Source organism: Bombus huntii, chromosome 1, assembly GCF_024542735.1.
Source record: "Bombus huntii isolate Logan2020A chromosome 1, iyBomHunt1.1, whole genome shotgun sequence".
In the NCBI taxonomy this organism is placed as follows: Eukaryota; Metazoa; Arthropoda; class Insecta; order Hymenoptera; family Apidae; genus Bombus; species Bombus huntii.
In genome coordinates, this window is record NC_066238.1 from 25,932,302 (window position 1) to 25,959,826 (window position 27,525).

Sequence of the window (27,525 nt, forward strand, 5' to 3'; positions counted from 1 at the left end):
AGAATTTGTAGATGTCTAGTAGATGTACGTAGAGTATCTATATAAAAAATAATGTTAACCATGTAAGGTATTAATCGTGTTGCTGTCCTCGAGTTTTTATGTCTTTAATCTCACTCTTGTTTTAACAAGCAAAATCCCTTTATATTCGAAAAAATCTTTAATATTAATTAAAACAAAAAAATACACACATCAATAATAACTTTTTTATTTGTTCTTCAAACTTCAAAAATTTGTTAATAGAAAAATACGTGCTGATCTCAAATGATCCAAAGAACGCAGCAGGTTTAAAAGAGACGATATGAAATAGAAATACATAGCACTCAAGCAACTATGGCAACGGAAATTTAAATTGCATTTCTTTCATTTTTTTATAATATAATTTTTAGTTCATTCAATAGTTGTTTTTTCATGCTCTTTAATCAATATTTTTATTGTACACTATCTTTTATAAAACGCATTTAAATTGCATTTAATAATATTGCATATAATTTATATTTCTATTTTTACATTTTAGGTAATTGATGGTATTTCAAATGTACATATTACTTTGATATATACTCATGCTTTGACATATAATTCAATGCTCAATACTTAACAACCGAAGTGCTTCGATTCATTCAATACATTTATTGATTATAGTCAAGCCGTCTTATTTATTCAAGTACAAAATTTTCTTTAACAATAAAAGATTATATAAACCTGAAGTTTGAAAACACAATTTAGAAAAATCCATTATCGAAAAAGAACAATTTTTCAAAAGTGACCATAAACCTGCTTGATTTTTAAATAATTAGCAGAAATGAGAAAAAAACAATTTATATTTTAACTGATAAAAAGTTCATTTTACATAAGTACAATTCTTACAATTATTCATTACACATTTCAGTTCAATTACACAATTCAATTACACATTTCACAATGAATTTTCCTATGGTAACATTATCAGTATAGTTGTAAATTCCTAGGTCGCCATAATTCGGCTTAAACAATTATTATAATTCGTCAAAATTTATAACTCCCATTTTCAACTTCGTGTTCGGATTATTTTTAATTCGCTCCTAGTCATTAAAACCGACTCAAGTATTCCAAATTACCCGGAAAATTAGAGAACGAAATTTTGTCTCTCATGGTATTGCACGAAATTGCTTGTAGCCGGTCGTAACAACAAGGCGTACGAAACGTGACGGGTCGAGATAAACGCGGGAATAATTCGAAAGGGCAAGGGTCGCTCGTGCTCGTGCCTTGCTCTCGCGCGGTCCCTTGATTCCGCACGTGCAGATTAATGTCCACGGGTAGGCTTATCGACAATCTCGCGTCCGTTCGAATGGATGCTCGAATTTATCCGGAGGGGAACGCGTGAGTGTCATTCTGTAAAATAGACAATAAATTTCGGACACGCTTCAAGCACCGTGGACCAATTTCTCCTCCACCTATACCTTTTTACTATATTTTTTTAGGACTACATATGTATATACGTATATTCATTCGTAGTTAGCTTGGAAAAAATTGAACTGGAAGCACCTGCTCGTGCTGTGGAATTGCGAATTTAAAGCTTCGTTCAGATTAGCCAAGTTACCCGAATTCAAGTAATTTAGTACTTTTTTAATAGCGTGAATCTTTATGAAGAAATTATTTTGTACTAACATACATACGTATATTGTACATTTTTCGTTGTGAGAATAATAATGTAGATACATTATTTTCTTAAATTGTACATATAGGTTAGATTACATGATAATGGTGGCAATATACTCAGTTTTGGGCAGTTATTCAATTTACTTGACTTGCAATTGCTTCCACGTTCTTTCATTCTCATGAGTAGAGTGGTTGTCTTTGTGTTGCTTGAACGTAAGTAGTTCCAAACAACTTTACAACTGTGAGCCCTTTATGTATTTTCAAATCTCAAGCATTTCTTGATTTAGAAAAAACTACTAACAATAAGTAATTAGGTAATGTAATTTTATTACATATTTCGTCTTTGCTGATATTGAATTTCCAAACCAAATCGACTTTATTTGAATTTTACGTTTAGTTATACACAATCAACTATCTTATAACACGGTTAATTCGTTTCGCGTTGTATCGAAACCGTGTTATAAGAATATTGTGTTATAGGAAGGTCGTGCAAGTTTATTAAGTTGTGCTATATGGAAACCATGTTATAAGAATATCGTATTACAGGAGGACCGTTGCAATTTTTGCACTGCGCTATGTCGAAACTGTGTTTTCAGGGGACTGTATTATAAGAAACTTGTGCGTGCTTTATGCTTTATAATTATAATTAATATTCATAAATACTATTAAATACTATTAAATAATCATTTCGTTAATTCAGGTATCTGTTTTCTATGGGTTGTTCACTTGAAGCCAGATTATTTGAAATCAAACAAATTCAAATCAATCAAATCAAATCAAATTCGGTTTGTACAAATACAAATTTCAAGTTAAGTAAACCTGACTAATATAAATATGGTACAAATATAAATTAAAGCAAGTTTCTTTATTTGAAGTGAACTAATCTAATTCGTTAATAGAAGCGAGTACAGAAACTTGAAAAAATATGTCAAATCAAATAATAAGTTCACAAAATTGTATTCAGTTGTTTAAATTCTGGTTTAAACAGTTTAGAAGGATTACATTCGTTCTCGTAAGTCACGCGACTTTACTTCAGATCATTTACATAAATATATTCAATCATGTAGCTTAAATTCGCTTTAATAAACATTTACATGTCATTTTATTTGCCTTGAAATACTCCTTCAGGTTTCAAGTGAAAATAAATTTGTCTCAAATGTTCCTTAATTTGCAAAAAACAACAATTGCTAAATAATATGAATTTTTACATTACAAAATACGTTATAAAACACAACAAAACATTACAAAATGTTATCTCTCTGTGTATCATTTTCTTCAACGCTATCTTAATCTTTTTATTTATTTTCCATTAAATCCATCTGAAGTTATGTTATTGGAATTCAAACGCCTTCAAGTCAACAGTCTTTCTGGGTTAAATCTACGAGGCGAGATTTTTCTCGTGGTCTAAACAAAGTTACCAGTGGGAATACGATGGTTATCGGAAACAGGTATTTACAGCGACGAGAGAGTGCTCGTTTATCGATTGCTCTATCGGTTTGCGCGCTTTCCAATGGATGTTCGAGCAGAGACACGAGAAATATACATGCATATACTATTTCATACTATCTCTTTTTTTTGGAAGGGAGGTTGTGTTTTAGTAGAGACATGGAAGGAAATAGGAGATAAATGGCGGAAAAAGGGTTAGTGTGTATCACTTTTGAATTCAGCGACAGTAAATTTTATGCATGTAAGAGCTTGGTTTTTACATGCTTCAATTGTAAGAGTACCTGTAGTTTCCCATTTTCTTCATAATATGTATATAAGATTATAGACTTCCTTTTACTAATAATAAGGAAAATTGGATTATCTGTTTGTAAGATTTTCTTGCGTTATAAAATTTTAATATCAATTCTCATTCGCGTTTCTGTGATTTCTTTATATTCATGGCTTAAACGATGAAAAATAAATTTTTTCATATATTTATAGTCGCCACAATAAAAAAATCAACTTTTTTATATTTAGATATATTTTTAATGTATTCTACAATAAAAACACAATTTCTTCATATACAGGGTGGTTGGTAACTGGTGGTACAAGCGGAAAGGGGGTGATTCTACGCGAAAAAGAAGACGAAAATATAGAATAAAAATTTTTCGTTTGAGGCTTTGTTTTCGAGAAAATCGACTTTGAATTTTCGCTCGGTACGCGTGCGGTACGTTATAACGGATCTCACTGTAGATCATTGTCTCGATAGAAAAATTAAAGAAAAAAAAAATTAAAAAACAAATTTTTATTCTATATTTTTGACTTCTTTTTCCGCGTAGAATCACACCCTTTCTGCTTGTACCACCAGTTACCAACCACCCTGTATAAGGACAGTTCCACTTGGACTGCAAGTGACTTCATTGAGATAAGTTTTACTTGTACGTTGAGTCATACGTGTATCACATCGCATTCGTCATCCCGTTGACCGTGGATTCGTTATCGAACCTGAATTCATTGTCATCAACATCTCGATCATCCGATCGCCGCTATAACTTGTAGCCTCTTGTAATAACCACATTTGTACCAATAAATATCAGCTATAACCGCGATAGCAAATTCGAGTGAAGGTTCGTCAAACGCCCAAAATTCCAACCTTAACCCGACATACTTACATAGTCATATACATACGTAGATATGTATGTAGGAATGTTTATTATAAATTAACAGAAAAGATAGCATGATAAACACAATATTGTAACACTCTCACAAAATCGAATATAATATCGCGTTTCGCGTATTCGTTTCTCACTAATTCTACATCACAACAACACAACGAACTTCGATCACGATAAATTCAACTGTGACAGCATTTTCCACGCTTATCTTTCCCTTAACAAACCTTGGTAACGCTCACAACACTCCTTGACAACATTAACATATCTTAACAACGTTTATAAACAATCAGCCACGTCTTTCACTAACGTCACACCATCCCACATGTATAGTTTCAAAATGTCGGATTCTCATTTATTATAAGTTTTGCAGTAAAGTTCTAGAATAAGATATCAACTTTTTCGTACTTTTAGTTCCTACTGCTCGATAATTATGGGGAAACTAATTGAACAATACTTTAACATCAATTAAGTGTTACAATTATTATATTTGCAAATTATTATTATATTTAAAAACACTATTTATTCCTAAAAGGATTCGAATACTTTTATGATCCTCCAATAATCTACGTTTGTATAATAAATATATGTCGGAGAAGAGTCAGGAATAGAGTTGTGGGCGTTTGATAGACCTCCCTTGGAGTTGGCCATCGTTGTGTTATAACGAAGATACGGCCTGGTACTACGAGTATGAACACTACCGATTCGACAATCAACAGCGGTGGTTGGGCACTTGCGATGCTAGTGACGTTGGTCTTAGGTTCGATAACGAATCCACGGCCACCGGGATGATAGATATACTTGCTCTAACAGATCGTAAGGCGCTACTCTCTTCGTCGATGAGATCGCAAGAAAGAATGACTTTTCGTCCCAATGATGCCACAGAGGAAAACTATGATGAGGTGTGTCTAAGGACACGAGATCACCGGATTCGTCGAGTATAGCCCTCGTTCCGAAAGTAAGGGAAATTGACGTCGCTGTCAATTGGTCAATTTGGGACAAAGACTGCCTGTCCGTTTGAAAAATCTTAATTACCAAAAAAACCCAGGTTTTATAGCGGGTCCTCAGGCTAACAGAACTTGTGCTGTGTAAGTGCCTCAGCATCTGGTATTCATATAAATACTATAAATATCATATATGTGTATATGTAGGTTGTTGAATTATTTTAGAGTTTTGTAGACATAATCTTGATGTTCCCTTCTTATTATAGATATCATATTATTTTAAACAGTTAGATTTTATTTATTTGTGATTAAAACAAATTAAAAGGATACATTTTTAAAACATAAATCATGTGTAAATATATTTTATCTGCCAAAAGTGAAAAGGGTTCAAATATTTTCGTAACCCGCTATGTATGTATATCGATAGTAACAATTAAAACGAAAAAATGTTATATCCGACAGTAAATTTATGTATAAGAGTATGTATTAAATAATGTCATAAATAGTAAAATAAATTGTAGCCTTTGAAAGAATTATTTAAAAATGTTGAAATATTTATTGGAATTTTAATCCAGCGTCTACTTTACGGTTAGTGTTAAATACATATAGGAGATGAAAGGACACCACAGCCTCCCCTTTGGAAATTTGGGAAAATCCCTTAACACCTGTGGAGGGAGGTAGTTCAAATATCAATATTATAGTCTAAGTGTCGTGAGCACTTTATTTCTAATGCTTTGGTACAAAGCACAAGTCCTGGTATATAATTAATCGGAATAAATACGCGCGTGTGTCGAGAAACTTCGTATACACATTGATGCGTCGATATGCTTACTCTTCGATTGCTAGACTCTCTCGCTCGTCAATTCGCTCGTTTATTTATATCGGTCGGGGGACAGTCGGAAAGTTTGAACTCGACTGCGTTTGACGGTTGAAAGTAACGGCGACATTGTTTTGCTCGGAGTTTGATTATTAATACAATATGTGTGTGTCCTACGATATTGATGCTCCGAGGCAAAACAACAATAAGATTTGAATTTATTAGCGTGCCGCTACATACCGTAATCTAGATTCTACCATAGGCGTAATTAAACAATTGTCGTCATTCAATCCGATTGCCGAACGTAGCCGCGGTCAAGGGATGAACGTTTTGTCTAACAAAGGTATGAAGTAATAGTATAGCTCTCCTTAAAAGAAATATTCGTGGCGACACGCGACAGTAAACATTCCAACGGTTTCTGTCCCGTGGCTCGCCACACGCAGACCCTATTCTTCGAGTAAGATGATTACCAGATGTCGACGCATCTCCACGTTACATGTTCAGCTAGCCCGAGGACCCGTTATAAATCTTAGGATTCAACTACCTAAAGTCCTTCAAACAGACAAACAGTCTTTGTTTCAACTAGGGGAAAGTAGGGGAGACCTATTTTTCAACGAGCGGCGTCTCCCACTAGCAACTTTCCCTCGAGGGCGGCTAGCATCTTTTTCTAACCACCGATATGGAGATTGACCAATTAGCAGCAACGCTAATTTCCCTTACTTTCTGAACGAAGGCTTTTCTCGACGAATCCGATGATCTCGTGTCCTCAGACACACCCCATCATAGTTTTCCTCTACAGCGTCACCGTGACGGACACTCACTCTCTCGTACGAGCTCATCAACTAGTTACATAGCGCTTTCTTACGATCAGTGAATTTCTCACGTTCTAACATAGAGTCCAACTTAGACTTTGACGAAACAATAAATTCGCTATCCCGTTAACCGCGGATTCGTTATCGAACCCGAGGCTATTGTCATTAGTGTCGCGAGTGCCCAGTCGCCGCCGTTAATTGTGAATTCTGTAGCTTCCATACTTGTGTTAATAAACTGTACCTTTGTTATACCACAACGATGGCTAATTTCAATGAAGATTCACCAAACACCCACAACCCTACCCACAACGCCAACCCGACATCAGAAATGGGATCAGTGGTGAACCTAACAGTGGAAGGACTCATAACCCCCGTGCAACAGATAATCAAGCTGCTAGTGCCACAACCGAGTGTGGAACCCGGAAACATAGTGCTACCATGCTTTAACCCAGCAATCGCCGATCCAACCGCATGGTGCGCAGCTGTTAACCTGCTTATGAAGGATAATCCTCTACAAGACAGCGCGCTAGTTTCTGCTTTAAAAAATGCTCTAGAGGGTTCTGCAGCGCATTGGTTTACACAGATAGTGAATGGCGAAGAGCTTACCTGGCCGATGTTTAAGGAACTTTTTTTTACGCGTTTTGGTGGTAAAGATACAGCAACCTCGACACTAATGAGTATACTCAGGGAACCACAACAGGAGGACGAAAACATGGCGGCTTACGCCAATCGTCTCCACTGGCTTCTGGAGACGAAGTGGCAAAATACCACTATGGCTGAAATAATCAACGCTACCATTCTTTGTCAATTGAGCCCACGAGATCAGCGCATCGAACAGATAGCAGTTGGGAAGGATATCAAGACCAAGGATCAGTTTCTACATGAAATGAAAGCTGTCGCTCTCGCGAGGAGGCCGGCATCTTCAAGTGACACATTAATGGGTCCCGAAGGCAAACGACACAAGCCATCTGTCGGCCGGTATAGGTGCTTTTACTGTGGTATCCCCGGACATAAAATAGCGCAATGCCGCAAGAGGATAAATTTGGAGAGACAGACGAATATACGATCACCTACATCGTCCAGGGCGTTTTATTTCAAGTCCCACGAGGAGGCTTAGGTATCCTTTCATCTCCGACATAGAGATATATAAATATATATTTATATATATGTATAGTGCAAAAACGATGTTTATAAAAAATGAAAGAGTAATGGCTAATATCGTCAGTATCGTATAACGAAAATCGAAGAAATGAAATAAGATTAATTAAATTTATATTCAACAGATCAAACATTAAGGGTTCGCTAATTTATTATAAAAATGCAGGATGTATTTCGTTAGTTCTTGGTTGTATATCTTTTATTAATAAATTTTGTTATTTAATGATTTAGTGATGAGTCTGAAGAATTTTAATATGTATGTTATTTTTTGTAAAATGAATATTTATGAAACTGAATATTTATGTCAAATTTCGGTTGTTACACGTGCAGATTAATTATAAATATTAATTTATCGCAAGTAACAGTTCCTATTGTGTAGAGTAGGACAATGTACTAATTAAACCAACAGTACCGAAATACTAATAAATCTATTACTTTTAAGGAGATCTACTAAACAAGTATAAAGGATGTTTGCTGTTTAAAGAAAAATAATAAAAAAGCTCGGTGAATACAAACTTTAGATATAAAACTGTCAGACTTATAAAAAAATAACCTCATAGTAGGTTATTGCTATATTTTTGTAATATCTATAGCTTCTTTATACGTAAATTTTACTTTTTAATTTAATCTTAATTTTTCGCAGACAAAATTTTTATTCGATTAAAAAGTATCCATGACCATCTCTTTCCTTTTATAAAACTCTTATTTACAGAAAATTTCTCTCGAATTAAAAAATATCCATAACTACGTTTTTTTGTTTATACAAAGTACATCAATCAAGTATTAACTTTTTAATCTATTTATCGTTACTATTTATCGTACTAGAATGTAAATCAGAGAAGTAAAATTATTTGTTTTGCTTTTCATTATCCAGTTTGCACATTGCAATGTAAATATCGCTCCTATCTGTGTATTTTACATTTCAACACCAATAAAACTCACATTTACATTCTTTCCTTAAAAAATACCAGTTTCAAGGAGCTAGTAAGCACTGAATATCAAGCAACCAATTGAATATTCTAATATTTGCTTTGAAATGCAACTATGAAAATTATTCTTTCCTTTTAATATTATTATTCCCATAGTATTCGTATGACTGCATATTCAGAATTATAAAGTAGCATATAATCCTCATCTGATACTGATTATTGAACTATAAATAAATTTTATTCCATTTGTAAATATTCTTTACGCATTCCTACATTTCAAAATATTTATATGAAATACTTACTTGTCACGTGACACGTAAAAGAATGACAGATAACTATTTATGATTATCAACAAGATTTTTGCAAGCTTAACGAATGGCGAATAGGAGCATAAAATATTTTAATCTATATTATGACTCGATAGCAAATGTTTATGCAAATTCAAATTTTTATGAACAAATACTTAAATGGAACCTATGAAAAGGAGGATATGTTATATTTAAGAATAAAATGGCGGTCCCTATTTATCGAAAATTTTACATAATAAACTTAAAAGACATAAATGCATAAACATCTGTAGTCTAATTCTAATATTATTATTATTATTGCTTAGTCCGTGCCTTTCGGTTTTGGACAAATTTTCGGTTTTACATCTCTTATGTCTATTTCTCTTCTTATATGTCTACCTTCCCTCTTACCCACTCTATTTTATTGCACTCCCTTAATTATTCTATCTCTAAAAACTAAAACTAGAAACTACAAATTAGCAACTAATGTCTAAAAACTATTGCAACTTTGGTCTTTAGCCTCCTTGCAGTACATCTTTCCTGTCGTTTTCCCTTCTCTTCTCTATTATTGCTTTCAGTTTTGTTAAACCTTCTCCAGTCTCATTTAGCGTTTTTCCTATGTCCTTTGGTCCTCCCCTTATTTCACATTCTTCTATTACATGTCTCAGGTCTTCTTCTTTCCTTCTACATAGTCTGCATCTTTTCTCCCCCTCTTTTTTCCAGTATTCCCTTTCTTTGATCTCGATTCCGCATCTGAATCTTGCCAGTATTCTTCTGTCCTTCCACTTTATCTTCTCTTCTAAGTACTTTGGTAATTTTTCTTTGGTTATGTTTCTGTAGTGTATAGTATACTTGGATTCCCTTATCCTTTTCCCCCTCTCTTCTGCTTCTCTCTTCTTTCTTCTATAATTTGGTCTGCTGTCATCCTTTCTTGCTCCTCTCCTGCTTCTATCTACGTCCCTCCCTTTCTCACCTCTTCTAGTCTCTTCTTTCTCTTTCATGCTCTTTTCCCTTCATGACCATTTCCCCAGTCTCTCTCTCTTTCCTTTATACACTTCTTTAGTAATTTCTTTTTTAATTCTAGGGCTTTCTCTTCGTACCTTGCTGCTCTTTTTAATGCTTTTTCTTTTATTTGTATTATCTTGCATTCTTCTATCAGTATATAATTTGGTGTTGTCATATCTGAGCCTAATATCTATTTCGCATATTAATTCTAATAAAATATGATTAGATATATATGTTTTGGATACGAGCGAAGTTCGCAAAGTATACAAAGTCGGTTTTGCCTGGGTATTACACACCGTTGCTTGGCAAAGTTCGAAGAAATAGTTGAGTGGCGTAACACTGTGTAGATTCCCGTAGATCAGCCGCAAATTTTTATATGCCTAATTCAATATCGATATTTCGTTTCAAAAGGAATGGTATTCAAAAACAGAAACAACTTAGCGCAGCGCTATCCACATGGATTTATCAGTATCCACAGTATCCACTTAAAACTTGGCAAAGTTCACGAAGAAATAATAGTTCGCAACACTGTCCACGTATCCACGCAGTGATGGGAAATATCAATTTTGCTTACAATATAGCGAACCATGTTCGTTACTCAATAATTTCTTCGGACTTCGCCAAGTAACAATGTGTAATGCCCGAGCAAAGTCGACTTTATGTAGTCTCCGACAACGCTCACAATATATTCATATACAGGGTGGTTGGTAACTGGTGGTACACGCGGAAAGGAGGTGATTCTACGCGAAAAAAGAAGTCGATAATATAAAACAAAAATTTATAGAATAAAAAAAAAAACGTCAATCGAGACAACGATCTACAGTGAGATACGTTATAACGAGACGTGATAAAGTACACGCGTACCGAGCGAAAGTTCAAAGTCGATTTTCTCGAAAACAAAGCCTCAAACGAAAAATTTTTATTCTATATTTTCGACTTCTTTTTTCGCGTAGAATCACTCCCTTTCCGCTTGTACCACCAGTTACCAACCACCCTGTATATGGATGCGAGTCACGAATCAGTCGTTATTTTAATATTTGAACTGGTTCTGATTTCTAATAATCTAGGAAAACAATATTTTAAATGAATGTTTATTAGTAATAAGTGAAAGATCCATATATCTGTGTAAATAAAACTTTTTAAAGTGTCTCTGTTTTCAAGGAATAATGTTTACCTTGCATAGATTTTCTAAATGATAATGAAATATGTACAGTAGCGGACAAAAGTTTAAGACGATGATTTGTAAACCGGATTACAAACATCTTATACGCATATTGTTCTTCTACTCGGTTTATCTCTTTGGAATAACATAGCTGTATGTTTGACCTTCGTAACCTCAGACCGTCAGTTGTCAAATACAAACAATGTAAGAGTTACAACAGTTAGTTACCGCTTAGCACTTGTAAACGGTGGACATTAGTTTAAGATGATCTGTGTAAGACGTGCGTATGAGTACAGTTTTTGAACATTTTGATTCTGGAATGTCAAAATTATTGTTTAGTGTACCGAAAGGGAACTAATCGTAAGGCTGTGAAAGCAAAGTAAAACCTTCACCGAAATAGCAAATATAGTGAACGGGTCAGAAACGACTTGTGAGCAAGCTTGGTATAAATTTTTAGAGGCAGGCATGTATTGCGATCAACTGAAAACAACGCCGAAAGTGAATCGCCGGATTCATCGATTGAGCGAAAAGGATCGCTTTCGTAGTGCAAATAATATTGCTGCGGACATAAACTATAATAACGATACACAAATTAGTGCTAGAACTGTTAGGAGAAGATAGGAAGACTTTAACTTAAGAGGGTGAAAACTTCAAAAGAAACCACTGCTGATTTCTAGGAATCGAAAAAGACGACTTGCATTTGCTAAGCTTATAAGCATTGGACAAGTGAAGATTGGAAAAAGGTATTGTTTTCAGACGAATCGAAATTCAATCGCGTCTCTTCTGACGGTATACGGCATGTAGACATCGAATTGGCGAAAGTTTGAAAACACAGTGCGTTTTAAACTCTTAAACATGATGGTGGGAACGTTATGGTGTGTGCGTGTGTTTCTCGAGGCAGTCCTGGTCCGATATGTCGTATCAATGGAATTATAAACTGTTTTCAATACATAGACATACTCAAGAACACAATGTTGCCTTTTGCACGCAACAACATGAGTGGTGATATTATTTTTAAAAATAATAATGATGCGAAGCACACGACTCGGGTGAAACAGTTCTTTGAAGAAGAAAATATTACCGCGCTGCCGTGACCGTCGCAATCACCAGACATTAATTCAATACGAGAATTTGTGAAGCATCATAAAAAAGACAGTACAAGGTTATAAACCGAAAAATTTAAATGAATTTTACTCTACAATTGAAACTTGGAGTAATATTATGGTAGAGCTTTCTTTTTTTATTTATTGATATTTACAATCAATTCTCGCATTGAGAATTTTCAGTAATTTTTCCTGGCGTGGCGCAGTGACATGGCTAAATATTTATATTAAGTTAATACTTATTATAGATAAGTATAATTTTTAAGTAAACGTTGTAAGTAAGTAAATATTACTTAATATAAATAACTAATTAAATCTAGTGTTTAGGCCTAGCGGGTAGATTACGGTACATCAATGTAAAAAATTAATAGATTCTATTAACCAAGAAAATGTACCGAAGTGATAAGAAATAACGGATATTGGACAAAATATTGAATTTAAATAAAAATTGTGTATATTTTCTTACCAAAAATTAATATTTTTTGTGTAGTTAAACTTTTGACCGACGAAATATTATACAGATTTCGTTCCTTTTTTATAACTTAGCTAAGCAAAATATCAAAATGAAATCTTTTTTGTAAGTGTACAAACAAATGTCTAATTAATTAATACCAAAAGTAGAACACTGTATTTATATTTTTTTATGGAAAGTAAATTATTTATTTCTTCCATTTCGTCTTAAACTTTTGTCCGCTACTGTACATATATTTATATGGTATTATTTTATTTGCAATATATTTGCTAAGATCGTCCGAGTTATCGCGTCCTTCCTCCTATTCCCTACACAGGCAGCGCGGCGTGCGCTGACTGATAGAATAGTTTTTCCGTCTTCGTAGAGGAGCACGTGTGATCTGTGCAACGACGCAAATATCGAAAAACGTGATCTACTTTTCTCGATAGCGTTTTCCCTAGCCGTACGTAAATTCACATGTTGGTAGACATAAAAATATTTATACTGCATTGTATTTATAATATGTATGATTGTTAATGTAATAATGAACTTTAATAAATGTGTACATGCCAAAAGTATACCATAGGTACATGCCATATATTTTTGTAACTTTGGAAGTATTAATTGTTTGACCAATCTTTATTTGAACTTATTATTCCACTTGACGGACGTCGTTTACATTTGAAGTTCCAAAAGTTATATACACTATACATATTATATTTTCATACAACGATTTAAGAAGAAATATTTGTATATTTATATGAACGATTATATTCTGTATAACTGGGGCAAAGTAGAAAATAAAATTTCAGTGGCTATCTTTCTGTAACATTTGCTTTTAAGGCGTGAATTTTCGTACGATAATATATCTCGCTTTTGAAACAATTTCTCGAGAACTGCGTTCCGATTTCTCGAACGTGCAAACTCACCGTGTGTCGAGAAAATATCTGTTATGCATTCCGCAAAAGATAAGAATTTGAACGCTCTTTTTAGTTTGAATACAAATTTCGTTACGGTGCACGTATCGTTGGAAAGTTTGAATAAATACATGAGAACGCCTTTCTACAATTCATATAAAAATATCAATATTTCTTTCACGCTAAAAATACTGGTGCGTGGGAAAGATACCGAAAATACCGATATATTGTACCATTTCTCTCAATATCTGTGAATTTGTTTTACTTTTATTACAATTTTCGGCGATGGTTTACTTTTATCTTCGTTATTGTTAAATAAATCTCACAAAGCTTTGCAGTATTAAATAGAAGTATCTCTATTCTTTTTTTTTTGCTATAATTATTAAAAATTGATTTATAATATATAGTTAATGGACACATTCCAATGCAAGCCTCACAATATTACTATATTTAGTTCATTAAGTGTATATAAAGGATTATTTATTTAACTATTGGAATTTTTCACATGTACGTCGTTTTATTTAATCTATGCGTTTTTATACGGATAATTCATTGGCGTATGTCATAACAACATATAACTTTATTAAGATCAAATATATTAATGTTAAGATTACTAAAAATAAGCTACACCTAAACGAGTCGCTCAATAAATAGACATCAAAATTAAATTACTTTGGTTATATTGGTGGATAGTGGTGAATAGTGAGTAAAGATTATCTATATATATAACGGTCACATTAGCGGACAGAATCCAGAGCTCTAAATTGTACTGAACAGAACTGCTTCGTACTTAAAATCAATATTTTCCTAAACTCCTGGATTTTAATCACACAATTCACGAATCTCGCCAACATTCGAAGTTACTTATTGTATTTATGATGGAAATAAATTATACATAAAAGTAATATTTTATGCCTTACGCAAGAGATTCCACGAATTTTGTGGATATTTAAGTACATGTATTAAATCCTATTAACATTAAAATAATATATTTTCTTCTTTGTAAGAAACATACATAAATATCGAGTTAGCAATTTTAAAAATGCATTACGTTTACCACCTTATTCAAAAACACGTTGAAAGTATCGATTTTAAGGAACCATTTGTGTTATTCAGATAGGAATAAAGTACAGTTATGCCATTACTTGTTCCTGTATTCGGAACACATCAGAAAGTTTGCATTATTGATGATACGATTAGGTAGACCTGTCATGTTGTATTGTAAAAATGATCGTGCGTTTGAAATATTCGATATCGCCAGAGAATTTCGAATATCTTCAAAACGTAGTTTCTGTTTGGCGGAGCGTTGAAAATATTTTTCGCGGATGAGTAGCGTAAAATGTGGCACGTTGCGTGTTCAATATTTATTTTCTCTAGAAACATCCACTGAATTGAAAGTGGAAACCAGAGGATCACAGATTGGAAGCACTAAAATTCTACATTGCAATGTAGTTTTTGAAAAGTCGATGTAGGTACATATTTCCTGACATCGATAATTTATTGGAATTTTTGCGGCTACATAGATGAAAATAAAATATTTCTTCTTTTATTTGTAAAAAGTTTGAATATGTAGTGTATAATTCTTCCTCTTCTCTTATGATCGTAGAGTTCTATTGTACTAAAATTTCTGTATAATATGTATATACTCAAAGGGATTTTAGATTTTTGACTGGTTAAGTACTTTAATGACATGCAAAAAAATTGAAAGAAAAAATACAAATCATTTATATTGATTGTATAATTAAATTTCATTTTACTGTGAACGTTTTACTATTTTGAACAGAATACTTTTGTGAAATCTGCAAGAGCTTTCAATTGTTTTTAATTTTAAAATAAACGAAGTGAGTAAAAATTCAAAAATAAAAGAATGTACTATGACATTCGAAATTGAGTTTATATTTATTAAATTCCTGAAATACAAATGTTGAAAAAATAAAAGTACTACTTCGTAGGAAAAGGATATTTGATAAATTCTCCATACTAAGCGTAACAAATATTGACTGGGAAATGTAGCAGTTTATTCTAATTATTTAATCCTTGCAAAATAAAATAAAAAATTCTTTTTAAAGAAATTTTCACGAAAATAATTAATTTTATATTAAACCTAAATTTCTTGTTAACAATTTCATCTAAAATTATAAACTAACGTTTGTCTTTAAATTTTTACGCAGTAACTTTTTGAACATAAAGATTAAGTAAAATCTCCTTGAAATATTATTCGAACATTTTGAAAAATTTATTTAACTTATATCAATTTTATTAATGTATAAGATACTTCATCCAATTTTTCACACTTAAAATTTGTGTTACACTTAATATTTCCTATAATTGTCTTCTACAAAAGTTTAGTAATGAGGATCGGGGTCTGATAGTAATACTTTTGTTCTGTCAAAAAAGGTTAATAAGATAAAGCAGGTCAGCTTTATTTCTTAAATACGAAGTGCTTTTACTTTTATTTATGCTACTAGATACTTCAATTGACTTCAAATATAAATTTATAAATAACCACTTTTGTGTACTTGTCTTCTGTCTTTTCTTAATATAAATTTTAAATAAAGTACACAAATTTGTTTAATTTATATTCTATCATACCAATGTTAAGTAGTGCACATGTACAATGTATTCTTAGAAATTATGTAATGATATTGTTTTGATTAAGAAATTACAAAATAAATCCCACTCCAATCACGAACAAAATTCGAATGGAAATATTATTTATTTGTATTATTATTGTTAGTCTAATTGTAATGGTTATTCAAAAAGAATCTTGGGAAAGTAATGTGCTAAAGAAGGCATGATGAAGAAAGCATGATTTCTCGGTCGATTTTAATCAGAGCAATTACCGAACAACCAATGACAACAAACTCTTTTTTCCATGATGTCGCTAAACAGCTCGTTCCTCGATACAACTTCATCGAATTAAGGCCATTGCAAAATTTCGGCTGGATCAAAGTTAATTCCCTTAATAATATTCGACGGCCCAGCTGTGTTCTTATTTGTCCTCAGTTGCTCGGTTCTTTTTAAAACCTTCCCATTCGATAGCTGTTGCTTCGTCAAGCACAGGTTTACTTGGTTAAGTGAAAAAACCTTGGTCTGTGACACACCAAAAATAGAAGCACGCAGAATAAAACAGAATAAGACGAAAATTGAAATCGATGTCTCTGTAAAACTTAGTTGGAGCTCGTTGTTTGTTCAACTACTAGTTCAAATCTGGTGAAACGAAAAGAAAAAGGTTTTGTTGATTTAAGTCACGTTTAAATAGAACAAAAAATCTTAGAAAGTATTCGCTCTCATAAATAAATAACGTGTACATTATAGTAATATATACCTATTATTCACACGTTTATACGTATATTGGTTTATAAATATGTCTACGTTGGTGCAGTTCAGCTGGAATGCCTCAGCTCTAAACGCTTAAAGATTGTAGAACACGCCTCTGCTGAATGTTATGCCGCATTCTAAATACAATCTTGAAAGATTCAAGAGAGGATATTACTTAATAAGTTTGAAATCCACATTTTTCAGACGCCCAACTGAATTTTTACTACGCTTTTACTACGTTCAACTGTTTGTTTCAAGAATTTTTTAACTGCTTTATTCGTAACTCAACTGTTCTCTTGCAAAATAATGTTAAATTTCATTATTTACAATGTGTTTAGGTGTGGTATATTTATATATACAGGGTGTCTGCAAAGGTCAGAGTAAAACATATTACGTGTTAACGAAGTTAGATAGGTAAAAAAAATTCATATAAATTTATGTTCCATACTTTATTGAAATGCATTATTGAAAAGTTATAAGCAAACTGCGGATTTTCATGCATTTATAGGAAATTTGAAAAATACATACAATATGAAAACATATGTAAAATATACAAAGTGTAATGCTTTTTATAATAATCAGTAGGTAATCTCTGTCCCTGTACCCAAGATGCACTTCTGTAACGGGAATATTTGAAAGAGTTCAACAAATGGACTCTTCATTCTTGCGAAACGAAGGAATTTCGAACATTTATTATAACTGCTAAAATAATTAATAAACATTTCGAACTTTCTATCTGACTGCGGAATGTAAACATATTGCATATTTAGTATACGTACTCAGGGTATGCATATATGTATGTTGTATGTAAATACAAAATGAATTAATATTTATGCGAGAAGAATTAAATTATATTATATAACATTTTGACGATTTTATTACGGGTTCACTCCATTAAAGTTTAAGTTTAAAAGTAATAAGTGTTCTATGATTTATCGGTGATAGGGTGTGAATCATAATTTTATAATCTAAGGGTGTATTTATTCCATTTACTTAGTAGGTAAATAAATAAAGACGAAATGTTTAGCTATTCTTCTTCAGAATAGAGATGTAACATACTCCCATTCCAAACCTTAATAATGCAAAGTGTATTCACATCTTTCCGCCTTCTTCATATCTCTTCACCTAACGATGAAGATCTGGCATCGTTGTAAAATATCTGCACCTATGTTGTGACTTCTAAATGGCTAAAGCTTAAAGGCTGGAACGTGCCTCTATCTAAATACAATCTCGAAAGGTTCAAGATAAGAGGAACAACGGTGGTATTCGATCGACACCCAAGTTGACGTCAGATATTATGGAACATCGATTCATACGTGCCACATCCTCGTGTCTAGTTATCTAATCGCTTGGATTGCTTACGAGAAGCAACCAAATGGTGATCGATCTCGATGCAAGAAATCGATAATCTGAATTTTCGCTTGGAACAGATCGTGTTGCGGAACTGCAATTAACATAGTACACGATTTCAGCGACTGTGTCAGCCGCTCGCTCCGCGGTTATTAACATGGTTATCATTTCCTGAATGGATATCAATCACCCTAATGGAAATTCACGCGTAGCCATCGTTGCACGCAATCAGATCAGTTTATCCAAGTCGCTCGAAGAAGTTGGCCAGCTGTGGTTTCGTGCCGGAGATAGTTGCAAGAGTTTCTATGAAACTCGTCTGATATGATGAAGGGTGATGCGCCGTTCGAGAACCATGCCCTGCTAAATTTTCCAACAATTTAATCTTACCGGGCAGAAGGGAATCGCTCTGATATTGTTCGAGGCCTGCAAGTTTCTTGACGTGTTGACAAATACTGTGAGAGAGATGATAGGTTTAGTGATGAATTTCAGATGAAGACTTTGATGCTTGAAATATCGTTTTGTTTGGTTGTTGCGGTTTGATTCTGATATCTGTCAGTAGTCGATCTAACTGTTGGAGATTTGCTTTACCGAAGACTTTTCACCAATACTAAGATTGACTAGTGTGGTAGTAATGACATATGTTCTCTATGATTTGTATGAAGTAAGCTGCTGCCTACGTATCGTTCGATTTGAGGATCCCTGTGTACCCCGCTGCTTAAGTTGACCTAGCTTCGTTCGTGTAAGGAAGTCTGCTCGCGCGCAAGGATATTTCGGCTAATTTTTAATTGTCAATAATTAAAAAACGAAGCCAAAAATGCAATTTTTTAATACGTGATTTTCATCTTATTTTAGCTTTAAAAGTCACCCCTTAAAATTTTTTACACCTGTAACCGAACATCTTGTATATTAGGATACTTATGGAAACCAACATAAAAAGGAAAGTTATTAGAAGTCTATTTATTTTGTTTGCAGTATTGAAAAATTAGGAATCTATATATTCCATACTATAATAAAAATATTATCAGCTGTAAATAAAACAAGCTTTTCCTCATCTGCATTTTTCTCTTTCCATCATTGATAGATTTTAAGTAATCTTGACATTTTTAATATTAGATATTTCGTTATATATATGTAGCATCGGGGAAAAGGGCCTAAGAAACATTGAGTTAACCATGAACAATGTCGCGAGAACCGAGGCACCGTCGGGTCCATCAATGTGTCGTCGGTCTTTTCAAGTGCATAGTTTTATAGAAAAGGCCTACGTGGCCCTAGCAAAGAGCGTCTGCGGAACACGCGTGTGGTGGGCCTAGGAAAAGACAAAGGGTTGCTAGAACGGCCAGAATACGAGTTGAGAGGGCGCAGTGTGTCAGTTGAGAATGGGGAGTGTGAGTTGAGAAGTCGCGGAGTGTGAATCGAGAAGTCAGAGAGTGTATGTGGAGGAGCCGGAGAGTATAATAATAAGACGTACGACGAGATTGTAATCAGTCCTTTTGATTGTATTGAGTATCGCTTATTAAACTACACTAAACTCTAAATAAAACATTATTACTTGTCCTTACTCTAAGATCCATATAAGTTACCACATGTAGTATATTTCGTTGGTTGTGTTCATTTTATAAATGACTTTATGAGCAAATTTTCAATAATTTCCTCTAAACTTCCTATCTAATTTATTTAAAACTTTCTAATTGAAATTTGAAGCAAGAAATGGTGGACGTCGATATAATATAAATGTCAAGTAATTGTTCTAATAGGTATGAACGAATGTTAAAATTTTATAATTCTCATTACCAATACCAGTTATCTACAGCCAAAAAATGTTTTTATCGTTGGTTATAGTTATTCGAAACCATAAACAAATTTCCGTCATTGATACTGTGTAGTTACAAGCAACCAAAAAAGATTTTAATCGTATATAATGGGTAATCCTAATCAAAATCATTTTACTAAAATATTATTTCTTAAGATACAATTTTTTTAATTTGGTCATAATAATTATGGTCTCTGTGAGACTTCGATTCAATTAGATAAAAGTGGGAGAAATTCTTCCGTGTAATCTTCGATTGGTCAGACCGTCATATCTTGCTAATGATCTTTCAGAAATAACTGTGCAGCGGCACACGGGTCAGGACAATTCAAATCCTGTTGTTGTTTTGCCTCGGAGTATTAAGACCGTTAGGTTACAAGTATGTAAGAACTGTTGAGGTTATTCGATGTGTAAACAGAGAAAACACGTGGATAAATTGTAAGGCAGAAAATATATTTAAATAGAAGTGTAATTATAAGTAAGAATACAATTTTAGCTGGTCCAGATCCGCACGCTAGCTGTGTTACCCAATAACTGAAAACCCCGAAGCCAACGTCGCCTGTCTACCGTTTATGGTCTGACTTTGTCGCGGTCTTTTGTCTACGCGCTGTCGATGGCTTCAGTGCTTGAGAAAACTAAAAAGGCCAGATGTGGAGTTTTCTTATAAGTGGTGACCACTTCAACAAGAACAAATAAACTCCGGGCAAAATAATGTCGCCGCTACATACAACCGTCAAACGTAGACGAATTCAAATTTTCCGGTTTTCCCCCGACCACTATAAATACTGGACGGACGCGATCGCGAGCGAAGGAGTTTTCGAACAGTATCGAAGAGCGTCAACGAGTATAAACGAGTACCGAAGTAATCCACAGAGTTTCTCCGAGTATTTATCGAGTATTTATTCCGCAACTTATATTTGTACCAACGACTCACAATTCGTCTGTAAATAATTTATTTATTTATTTATTCAAAATATATTTGACGGACTGCGACAACAATATTTTGCTCTCGTTATTTCCCTCAACCTAACAACGACTAATTCTCCACAACTACTTTACGCTTTGTGCTCGTTTAATGAAAACACGATAGAAAATTAAAAACATTGATACAGTTACTGATAACAATCATTTTAAGTGCTGAAGATCCGACTCAAAAATAGCTTCTTGTCTGTGAAAACATGCGTCGTAAAGTCACTTATGTAAATACTCGCATTTTTTGTTTCTTCAAACGGAACAATATGGGATATTATATAAAAAAGGAGAGCTTGATAATAACTTCATGAAAAAATGTCAAACAGTACCTATATTTTTAATAAATGTTGTATAACAAATTATCAACTAAATAATCAATTAAAAAATAAATATGTGGATATTACTATAGTATAGCTTCTTTCTCCAATAAGCTTCTTTCATCCTATTTATTTCTACGTTAACGAATATTTAAATGAGAGTGAATTTCTGAGATCTAAAATGTTAAAATACAATGTAATTAAACTATGAAATATTCGAAAATTATGGATAGATTTAATGGAATTTTGGATGATTAAATGGACGATTTAATAGAACTAGGATGTAATGCAGAACATAATTTGACTTATAGATGAATTAAAGCATATAAGGGAGCAATATAAACGTTATAATTAATTTGTTCCTTTAATACACAATAATTTGAAAATATATGATATAAATTGAGATTCAGAGGGGTAATGTTGTGTTTAATCAGCGTTAATGTATAGTTTGCAAATAGTATTTGTAGGATTAGGAAATATATGTATAATATTAAACAAATTAAAATTTTTCACCGCTATAATTTGATACTTTCTAGCATATGTTCATATAGTTCTGCTTATTGTATGAATTTATATTTATGTTTAATCTGATTGAATTTATATAAAGAAGGAAATATTAAGTCTTATGAGAAGTTAAGTATTTTTCCTGAATTATGAAGGTACAAAATTAGTCAACATAGAGTTAAGTTAATAAAATTAAATGAAATTATATTTCTAATGATTTAAATCCTTTTTTACTTATATGAAATATACTGAAATGTAATATATGTATTTATAAATCTTAAATATTTTGTGAAATTTGATTGTAATCTATCTTGATATTAATATCCAGGAAAAATAAAGACTTTTATTTACAAATCATTTAAGTCCTGTATTTAATATCAAACAAATAATCTTATAGTAAAAGAAGAAAAGATATTCAATTAAGATTACTTTCAAATTATCATTAAATTTTGAAAGAAGAAAGTAAAGTAACATGTTATTTAGTAATATACATAAAATATTTAACCTTTCTTAAATAAAAAAATAGAAAAACTTTATTCTTGCACTTTATTCCATATATTAATAGAGTTTAACACAAACTCTCTTTATGTATATTATAATTACTATATATCAACGTCACTGTTGTTACTTATCTAAATATAGCTGAAACATCCACACGACGAATATAACGAGATTTTCTATGTTAAATTTATATTTTTTCTCAATAAGAAAAGGCGGTTTATTGAAAAATGTGATATTCTTCCATTCAGAAGGAAATTGTTTTACCTTGATGTTATGAATGAATCATGAATAAACTGCAACGGAGTTTATTAATCAATCAAGCTTATGCGTTCCCCATTACCATTCGACGAATTATTTCATTTCCATACGTGGATTTTTCCTTGCGATTTGTTAATATAAAGAAATACATATAAACTCGTTTCACCCGTCAGCAAGCCGCAGTGACGTTTTAATTATACGAAACAGGACCGCGGTATGCGGATGGCAGTATGTAACACGTTTCATTAAATTTGCAATGCAATTAAAATAGACTTTCATTGGATCCATGACTCTCTAGTTAAAATCGTAGCAATTTTCGTGTAACTCGTAATTCGTTCATTAATTACTTCTATTAAACTTGCATTTCTCTCGATCATTTTAATATAATTATCGTATTATATATAGTCAGTCCATAAAAAGAAAGGGAGGTACAGCAACACATAAGAAGGGTAGTCAGAGAAAGAAGGGAGAAGGGCGAATATGTAAAGATAGGATACAAGAAATTAAAAATAGAAAACAAATGGTACAGGTGGAACGAAAATGAAGAGAGGCTGGAGAAAGAAAGAAAGAGAGGGGAAGAAAAATTTAAAAAGGGGAAAAGGGGGCTACAAAGGGGATGAAAATGTGCTTCTGGAATGTAGCGGGGCTAATAAATAAGGACAAGGAGGTGTGGGAATATCTGAAGACATTCGACGTAATCGATCTCACGGAAACATAGTTAGAGGAAGGTAAATGGGAAAAATTAAAATATAGACTACCCAAAGAATTCAACTGGAAATGCAGGGCAGCAATGAGAAGAGAAGAAGCAAGGAAGAAAGGAAGAGCAAAGGGGGGAACAATAACGGGTATAAATAAAGAACTAAGAGGAATAGAATATAAAGAAATAAGTGATAATATAGTTGAAAGAAAAATAATATACAATGACAAGACGTATAGGATAATGGTGGTTTATAATCAAGATACAAAAGGGACATGGAAAAAAATAGAGGAAAGAGTAGACTGAAGAGAAGAGGAAGTGATGATTATCGGCGGAGACTGGAACGCAAGAACGAAAGAAGAGGGAGGGCCGATAAACGAGGACCTAGGGAAAGAAAAAAACAGACGATCAAAAGACAATAAACATGGAAGGAAGAACACTGCTAAAATATCTGGAAGAGAGAGGAAGGAGAGGAGTGAACCTGTATTGGGGAGAGAGGAAACTCAGTAATAGACTATGTGATTGGCAATCAGAAGGCGACAGAAGAAATAATTGACATGAAAGTAGGAAAAAGAACAGAGTCGGACTACATGCCGTTAGGAATAGAGATAGGAGGGCCGGAATTACAAAAAAATGAGGAAAAGAAAGAAGAAGAGAAGGAGAAAAGAGAATGGACAAACGCAAGTGTGGGAAAATACTTGGAGGAATGTAAAGACCGGACCTGCAATGGAAGAACAGTAGAGGAAATGTGGACAGAAATCAAAAAGAAGATGCAGAAGAAGAAAGAAAGCAATGCCAAAGAAGAAAGTGAAGATAAGGAAATGGGGTGTGGGAGAGAAAGTGTGGTACGATAAGGAGTGGACAGAGGTGCTGTTTGGAGCAGAGGTATGGGCCTGGAACATGGAAGAAAGATTAGATAGAATATAAAGAAGATATGTGAAATGGATCTTAGGTTTAAATATGACAACACCGAATTATATATTGATAGAAGAATGGAAGCTAACAGAAATCAAAGAAAAAGCATTAAGAAGAACAGCAAGGTACGAAGAGAAAGCCCTAGAGTCAAAAAAGGAATTAGTAAAGGAGTGCATAAAGGAAAGGTAGAGAAACTGTGAAAATGGACAAGAAGGGAAAAGAGCAAGAAAGAGAAAGAAGGGACTAAAAGAGGTGAGAAATGGAGGGACACAGATGGAAGCAAGAGAAGAGCAAGGAAGGGTGACAGTAGACCAAATTATAGAAGAAAGAAGAAAGAGAGAAGGAGAAAAGGATAAGGGAATCCAAGTATAATATACATTATCAAAATACTTAGAAGGGAGGATGAAGTGGAAGGATAGAAAAATATTAGCAAGATTCAGACGTGGAAATGAGACCAAAACAAGGGAACACTGGAAAAAAGAGGGGAAAGTAAAGATGCAGACTATGTAGAAGGAAAGAAGAAGACCTGAGACATGTAATAGAAGAATGCGAAGTAACGAGAGGACCAAAGGACACAAAAAAAATACTAAACGAGACTGAAGAAGGACTAACAGAACTAAAAACAATAATGGAGAGGAGAAGGGCAATACAAGACGGGGAGGAAAGACAATAAGGAAGCACAGCAGAAGGCAAAAGCCCAAAAGTGCCATAGTTTTAGAGACAGAATAATTAAGGGAGTGCAATATAATAAAATGGATAAGAGGGGAGGTAGATATATAAGAAGCGAAATATGTAAACGAGATGTAAAAACCGAAAGCTCGTCCAAAGCCGAAAGGCACGGACTAAGCAATAATAAATAAATGAATAATATACAGTCAGTCACAAAAGTCTACGTATACTTATCCAAATTTCGTGTACCTGACTTATCACAATGAACTAGGAATGCTCTTTGTTACAAAATCAATGATACTGACATATTAATACATACTGTCTGTAAATTTACTCGTTGTTAGTATATTAATATCTTCTTAGGAAGAATTAAGAAACGAGAAATATTTAGCTTATAAAAGTCTTGAAGTACGAAATAACAACATCAATTATAAAATCTTTAATCTCGTCGCTTTTAAGATGATTGTAGACCGTTATTAATACAATATTAAATTTACTTTCTCTTATGATCTCATGTAGTTATAATAGGTGTTTGTAGAGTTTTATAATATTCGATTTTATATTTTTTTGTTTTTTTTTTTTAATAAATTGTATTATTTGGTTAAATATGTATCTAATCGTAAGCACAATCAATACAAAATTTAATGAAAAAAAATTTCTGAAGTTAATATCATAGCTATAATATCTCAAATTTGAAAGATTTATTTAGATTTTTGTGGCTGACTGGATATGTATATAATATAATGTAAAAATTTGATATCAGTGTAGGTCAAGTTGGCATAAATAGAGATATTCTTTAATCTATTGAAGTTTGATATCTTTATGAAATTTTTATTGTCGTACATGTGGTTGTCCTTGTACAAAGTTACGTATAAAATAATATTTAATAACTTGAATTTGTGTCAGTGACTTCTATCATTCCATTCAACAAATTGCTTCACTTAAAGATATGGAAGTGACTTTCTCTTGATCTTAGAACCGCATCGATTTTTGACAATACCAACAATACACCAATATATCAACAATATTTTCTGCTCAAACTTGAGATATTTTTTAACATTGCAAAAATATGTTACAATTTTCAATTACAAATTTAATACATTGATTTACATATCATGTTTTTTCAAATTTTCTTATCAAATAAGAAACCATCAATTTGATTGCTTAAGGTAATTTTTATATGTCGAAGACTATTTTTATACTACTTCAATAAAGCTTCGGTTGCTTTGGTACCACAATTTTCTGTTAATGAATTATTTTGTTATAACGACGCTTCAATTTTCAAAATAGAGATAAATATATCTTTCTCAGTGATAAATAATTGTTAAAACTTGTATCACTGAAAATGATCTTGTTAAAAAATGTTTGCATTTAAAACTTTCGATCTCTTTTTTTATTTTTTTATTTTGTATATAAATTTCGTTTAACGCCTTTTTTGGAAATATTTTTATCTAAAATAAAAATTGGATCATTAAATATGAAAAATGTTTTGATATACAATTATTCAATTAACCTTTGTTTTCGATTGCCGCCGTATGTATCGATGAAAATGGTTTTAATTCAGAAGTTCCCATTTACAATAAATAATTCAAACAATATTCTTATGTTCACTTTGTTTGTTTCTTTGTTCCGTTCACTGTATGTATAAATATGATTGTCATAGAAAATTTCGTCTTATACATTTTAGAGAAAATGGTTCGGTAATAAAATTGTATTACAGAGTTTGCAAAATATTTCAATTTACCAAATTCAGTCAAACTTTATATATCTTGTTCTTGTTTATTTATGTACGCGTTTCAGAGACAAATATTTTAAGCCACGTTTTACTTAGAATAAAATAATTCATAAACATTCAATCCCAACATTCAACCCTTCTACGTTATGGCGATTTATCATGAAATCAAGCCTGGTGTTCGAAGACTCTGTATAAATACATATAATAATTTAAATATCCACATTCATGAGTTACAACGACTTACTTGTGGCGAATTCATTCACGTCATGAATTTATCCTAAGTTTTCGCAATTAAGATCGAATCTCATTGTAATTTATGCTCTTTAAATCTGTACAAAAGTAATGAATTTGAATAGGTACACGTTTTCTCGTGTACGATATATATCGGAACACTGTAACGACTGAATTAATCGGTCACTCTGAAGCGTGCTTGTCCGTATAATTCGATTATTTTCCTCGTTCTCGGCTGTCTGGTTTTAGCAAATGCCCCAAAATTCGTCCTAGTATCGATCAGAATTCCTCGCGTTACGTAATTCCGGATAATTAACTGGTATCGAACGAACGAGATTGTACTGACTCCGATATTTGTCCACTACCGCTTTCCTAGAGAATGAACAGATTTTAGTGCATTAAATCTTGCAAATGTAGTTACGTATTGTGTC

General features: G+C 32.8%; 3 protein-coding genes across 20 annotated transcripts in view; 2 read left to right on the forward strand and 1 right to left on the reverse strand.

Moving 5' to 3' along the window:
- LOC126866705 (uncharacterized) overlaps window positions 1–8,189 on the forward strand; it is a 184,263-nt gene extending 176,074 nt beyond the window's left edge. The window contains exon 2 of the mRNA XM_050620607.1: window positions 6,337–8,189. Coding sequence (XP_050476564.1) covers window positions 7,065–7,922 — 858 coding nt within the window. The 5' untranslated portion in view covers window positions 6,337–7,064 and the 3' untranslated portion in view covers window positions 7,923–8,189. The remainder of the gene's footprint in view (window positions 1–6,336) is intronic.
- The window catches only part of LOC126866713 (uncharacterized), a 497,548-nt gene that overhangs the window by 295,961 nt on the left and 174,062 nt on the right, over window positions 1–27,525 (reverse strand). The window lies entirely within an intron of this gene.
- Window positions 1–27,525, forward strand: part of LOC126866417 (trichohyalin-like) — a 148,696-nt gene that overhangs the window by 25,573 nt on the left and 95,598 nt on the right. The window lies entirely within an intron of this gene.